General features: G+C 30.5%; 1 protein-coding gene across 1 annotated transcript in view; it reads right to left on the reverse strand.

The window, feature by feature from the left end:
• cntnap2b (contactin associated protein 2b) overlaps positions 1 to 6,000 on the reverse strand; it is a 90,585-nt gene that overhangs the window by 39,684 nt on the left and 44,901 nt on the right. The window contains 2 exon segments of the mRNA NM_001302242.1: positions 391 to 649; positions 5,356 to 5,499. Coding sequence (NP_001289171.1) covers positions 391 to 649; positions 5,356 to 5,499 — 403 coding nt within the window.

A 6,000-nucleotide genomic window follows, 5' to 3' on the forward strand; every position in this document is an offset into this window, starting at 1 on the left:
GATGTTTAAAGGCTTAACTGGGTTAATTAGGTTAACTAGGCGAGTTTGGGTAATTAGGCAAGTTATTGTATAATGATGGTTTGTTCTGTAAACTATCGAAAAAAAATGCCTTAAAGGAGCTGATAATTTTGTCCCTAAAATGTTTTTTTTTTAATTAAAAACTGCTTTTATTCTGACTGAAATAAAACAAATAAGATTTTCTCCAGAAGAAAAAATATTATCTGTGAAAATTTCCTTGCTCTGTTAAACATAATGTGGGAAATATTTAAAAAAGAAAAAAATTCAAAGGGGGGCTAATAATTCTGACTTCCACTGTATATATAGCAAAAGTGCAAGCTGAAATCTAGAAAGAAAGTCCAGAAAGTGACAGAAGTGGGGGTGTATTGTTACCTGAGGATATGTCCACGCGTGTATTCTTGCCCAGAGTGACGTAGATGTGAACTGTAACTTTACCCTCCACCAGACTGACCTCCACCCCTCCAGGCATGAGCGGAGTGAAGAAGAGCAGGCCGCTGGGGTTCCACGTCCGAAACTGAAGCCTGACCGACACTGTGTCTGCATCAGTCCGACCTGGAAGCTGCAAGGAGCTGGTGGAGTTAAAGAAGGCAGGGAATGTTCGGGACTCCGTGCAGGAGAATGTCAGGTTATGCTGGTAGGAGGATGAAAAAAGCATATGGGAAAATTAATAATAGGAATGATTGTGACCATTAAAGGGAAAGTTCACCAAAAAGAATTGAATCTCTTCTTTTTAAAATAAAGATGATTTTTTTTTACTCCAGGAGAAAATTTTTATATTAAAGACCTTTATATATATATATATATTTCAAGTCAATGAATATTGGCTCTTAGAGAGTAAACATAAACATACAGGGCTCTATTTTAATGATCTAGGCGCAAAGTCTAAAGCACATGGCACAAAAGCATTAAGGGCGTGCCTGAATTGACTTTTGCTATTTTAAGGATGAAAAATGCGCTCTGCAACCCGGTGCATGGTCTAACATGGTTGTGCTTATTCTCTTAATGAGTTTTGAGTATTTTTTGAGCATAACCTGCATTAAACTAATCAGAGTCTCATCTTACATTCCCTTTAAGAGTCAGTTGCGTCGCACCATGGTACATTTGCTATTTACATGGTGGACTTTGTAAGTGTAAAAACTGAATGCTTTACTAGAGAACAGTTAAAAAGAGCATCTGCAGTGTGAGGATAAAGAACAAGCCTCCTTTATTCAGCCTCTTTACTTTTACTCTTTACTTCTTTCGTGGATTAGGAAACGATGTTGTACGCACTCCACTGAAGACAACTATTAGACTACATATTTAATTTCATTTGTTAGGGGCAGACGAAAACCTCTTTTCCACTGCACATATCATTCATTTATTTCCAATTTAGAGTAGTCCTGGAGCTGCATGGAGTTTCAATCATCTTTGAAAGCGTAAAATTCAGAAATTCCGATTTGAGCCGATTTTGACTTCAATTGACTTAAACGCGTTCAAAATAAGTGCCACGCACAATAAAGGCCTTCATTACACCAAGTTTTGCATCTGAAAATGAATAAACAACAAAAATAAAAATGTTCTCCTTATGCCGTTTTATAGAAGGATCTATTTATTTTTGTATTTGTCTATTTGTGTTTGTATTCATTAATGTACATCGTTTTTTAGTATGTTTTTAGGTAAATTAGATTTTCTTTTTAATTATTTGTTTGTTAGTTTAAATATACAAAATAAAATTGTATAAACAAAAACAATTCAGACACTCAGTAACAAAGGTCAAATACAGTAAGAAACATTTTACTTTTTCAATATTTAAATAGAAATAAACTGGTACGAAATACTGTCCAAGTGCACTAGGTACAGAAAAACAAAACTAAACAAGCAAACAGACAGACAAACAAACAAACAAACAAACAAACTAACAAACAAACAAACAAACAAACAAACAAACAAACAAACAAAAAATATTTAAATAAATTATTAAAAATCTTACTTTAATATGACTTTACTGCTGTAGTTCTAGGGATGGTAATACACTAAAATTAGATTTTGTAATTCAGTTTTCTATGCCTGCACCTGTAAAAATGACCTCAGAAGCATACATGTTTACCTTGTTTTTCACAAAACTGCCTAAAGCTCCTTTAAAAGCCAAAAAGGTGTTTGATTTTTCTCACTGATATTGTGATTTGATTTGTGATTTAATTTTGTGAATTCAGCTCAATAGTGCAGCACACACTTTAAACGAATGGAATACAGCATACTTTAACTGTGTGTGTGTGTATGTATATATGTATATATATATATATATATATATATATATATATATATATATATATATATATATATATATATATATATATATATATATATATATATATATATATATATATTAACTGTCTATATAAACATGCATTTACAGACCATAACAGCTAATCGCAATGTTACAGGATTTACAGTGGGTTTTTAAAATTCTTAAAGAACTAAATTATTAAAACGGTGATACTAACTAGTGGTTTACTTAAAAGTGGTATTCATAACAACAAAAATAAAATATAATATATCCTGTGGGATATATTAGATATATAGTCAAAAATATATAACTCTCATATTTATAATATATTTTTATATTAATTATTATATTTATAATATAACTCTCAAAGTGCCGATAGCCATTGACTTGCATTTCTTGATACTTCAATTTCAGCTAAAAAATTGTATTTCATTTTCTACTGAAAACAATAGTCCCCTATATGTCTTGTATGGTCTAAGAGTGAGTAAACTAACAGACAGTGAATTTGTTTCAGTTTTGGGTAAACTGTCCCTTTAAATAATTGAATACATAGCACTATAGGAAGGAATTATCACAAACAAAGTTCAGAGGGCAGATACATTTGGGAGGCTTTTTTCAGGAAACCTGGAGAGTTCGCGTACTGGAAAATCCAGCTAAAACCAGCTCAAGATGTTTTTGTGCAGTTTTCTAGCAAATCCAGACTAGTCTGAATCTGCAGGAAATCCAGCAGGTGAATCTAATGTTGTTTGTCAACTAAGGTTGGCAGACAAAAACTTCATTTAATCACTTTTAAACTGGCATGTCCTGGTTTTTCCAGCACAGAGTTTGATAACAACCGCAACTCATTAGTTATCGTGAATAATCACAGACCACAGACACACACAGATTAACGGCACTTCTCACTTCACGTCTGTCATCCTCTCACACACACAGAGCATTGTGGGAAAGGGAAGGAAATCGGTGCTTATGATTGAGGCTGGAGAAGGGACAGGAATTTGAATCTACTGAATATTTAAAGAGATATACACAGATGTAAATGCAAACCTTCGGGAGCTGAGATTACTGTAAACAATACAAAGAATCCAATTAGAACGGTCACTGAAGCCACATAACACCTAAAATGGGCATTAAGAAAACCAGTGGGGTTGTTTTTGATGGCTGTTGATTTTAATTAAAAGAAATTAATTCTTTAAGAGTGGTTCTCAATGGGGTTGGGTTTTAAAATGATTTAATATATGACGACTTAAGATAAAACAGCTAAAAAGTACTACTTTTTATTTCTAAATTTGATTAAAAAAAAACTGTATATTCTTTAAAAAGGAGATTTCTGGACACTGAAAATTGAATGCTATAATCTCAAGGACATTTCTATTATGAACACACACTTTCCTAGCAATCATCTACAGTGATTAGCATAACAAGTCTATACACCCCTGGTAAAACACAAGGGGTCTGTGTTGTAAAAAACTTAAACTACAGTAAATCAAATGGTGCTTTAACAAAGTATTACTTTAAAGGTGTGCAACCACATCATTTTGTTTTTTATTTTTAGTTCCCCACACCTAAAAAAAGAGTTGAGTTTGTTTTTTTATGCAATTGTACATTATAGTTATAGTATAGTATGTTATAGTTTACATTAATGGTGGAAAAAGTTCTAAAATGATTTATTGTAATTTATTTATTTTTTACAACAGAAAACCCTGCATTTTAACAGGGGTGTGAAAACTTTTTATATCCACTGGACATTTTAAAACAATATAATTTAGTTAGATAAAATACAGTACATTGGGAACATTGTTAGTTGTACTATTTGTTTTTATGTAACTGGTTGCAAACATTTTGTATGGGCTGAATAAAAAAAAAAAAAATTATTTAGTAATGTTCTACCTGATTTGTTTGTTTACATTCAGCTCATATAAATTGTTTGCAACCACGCATATTAAAAATATATCTTTTTTTTGTTTATGTATTTTACATTTAATGTAACATTTCAATATGTAAAGACATTTTCATAATTATACAGTGCCTCCAGAATTTTCCAGTGGTATTTATTTTATTTTTGTGGCCTTAAGTGACTGGTTTTCTCAAAATTAGAGCAATATTTGCTTATGTTTTTGAGTTTTGCTGTAAAAAAATATAAAATACAAGTACATTTGCTTCTCTTTTTAATCCCAAGAACCATTGGGCACAATCAATCCTGAAGGGATTGATTATATAAAGCTTCTATATATAATATTGAGTAAAAAATTCTGAAACAATACCATTTGTGGATTTAAGAATTAAAACTAACCTTAGAAAATTCAATAATATGTTTCATGCATTCATTTTTAAACCCAGAAGAGGAATTATTTAAATGAAAAAGCATTCAGATGTGATCATAACTGAAATGTTATTTTATAAAGGTTTGATAATAAATTTAAAATATTTTCAGTGATATTATTATTAATAATATAATATAATATAATATAATACAATACAATATATTAATATAATATAATATAATATAATATAATATAATATAATATAATATAATATAATATAATATAATATAATATAATATAATATAATATAATATAATATAATATAATATAATATAATATAATATAATATTGAAATATTATATACAGAAATGTTTATCTTTTGGAATTGAACAATTTTTAAATAATAACTTTTTAAAATTAATATTAAAAATATGAAAATAATTAGTTAACAGTAACAATTACAATATATTTTAATAATAATTAAAATATTACAAATAATAATACATTACATTACATTAATTAAACCTCACAGCAGTTTCTGTTATTAATAATAAAAAATGTAAGAGTTGTAAGACCTATTTGCCTATCAGCTGAAGTATCTAACATTTTTTAACCTGCATCATCATGTCAAGCTTGTAAATATTATGTAAATAATAATAATAGGTCTTGTAATTAAAAGGTTGAGGATCACAGTTTTAGACTAACTTAATACCCAACCACAGCAGTCCTCAATACAGCGACTGAATAATCTCCACAAGGCACTGGAGAGCTCAGCAGTGATAAAAATAGACTTGTAAATTTGGCACGTACGAAGCTGGAGGTGTCTACTTTTCTCCTGCGTGCGAGGTTAGTGATGTTGTCCCCGTTGTAATGAATGGCCTCCATGCAGCCGATGTAGTTTTCTCGGCCTCCTGAGCTGGGCTTGGCCGACACTGGCATCCCTCCAAATGTAATCTGGAAATAGACGCCGAGATAAAGTGAAAGTGATGGAAACATTTACCATCCATAAATGCTGACAGGCTAACATTAATCTTATCCATGCACTCTCTCTTTTTAAATAAACGCCACCCGGTGCATGAAATCATATACAGTTGAAGTCAGGATTATTCGCCCTCCTGTGTATTTTCTTTTTTAAATATTTCCCAAATTATGTTTAATAGAGCAAGGAAATTTTCACAGTATTTCCTATAATATTTTTTCTTCCTCTTTTTTTTTTAGCTCGTATAAAAGCAATTTTTAATAAAAATAAAATCCTTTTAAGGTCAATATTATTAGCCCCCTTAAGCAATATATTTTTAGATCGTCTACAGAACAAACCACCGTCATACAATGACTTGCCTAATTGCCCCAATTTACCTAATTAACCTAGTTAAGTTCTTAAATGTCACTTTAATCTGAGTACTAGTATCTTGAAAAAATATCTAGTTAAATATGATGTACTGTCATCATGGCAAA

Source organism: Danio rerio, chromosome 2, assembly GCF_049306965.1.
Source record: "Danio rerio strain Tuebingen ecotype United States chromosome 2, GRCz12tu, whole genome shotgun sequence".
Lineage (NCBI taxonomy): Eukaryota > Metazoa > Chordata > Actinopteri > Cypriniformes > Danionidae > Danio > Danio rerio.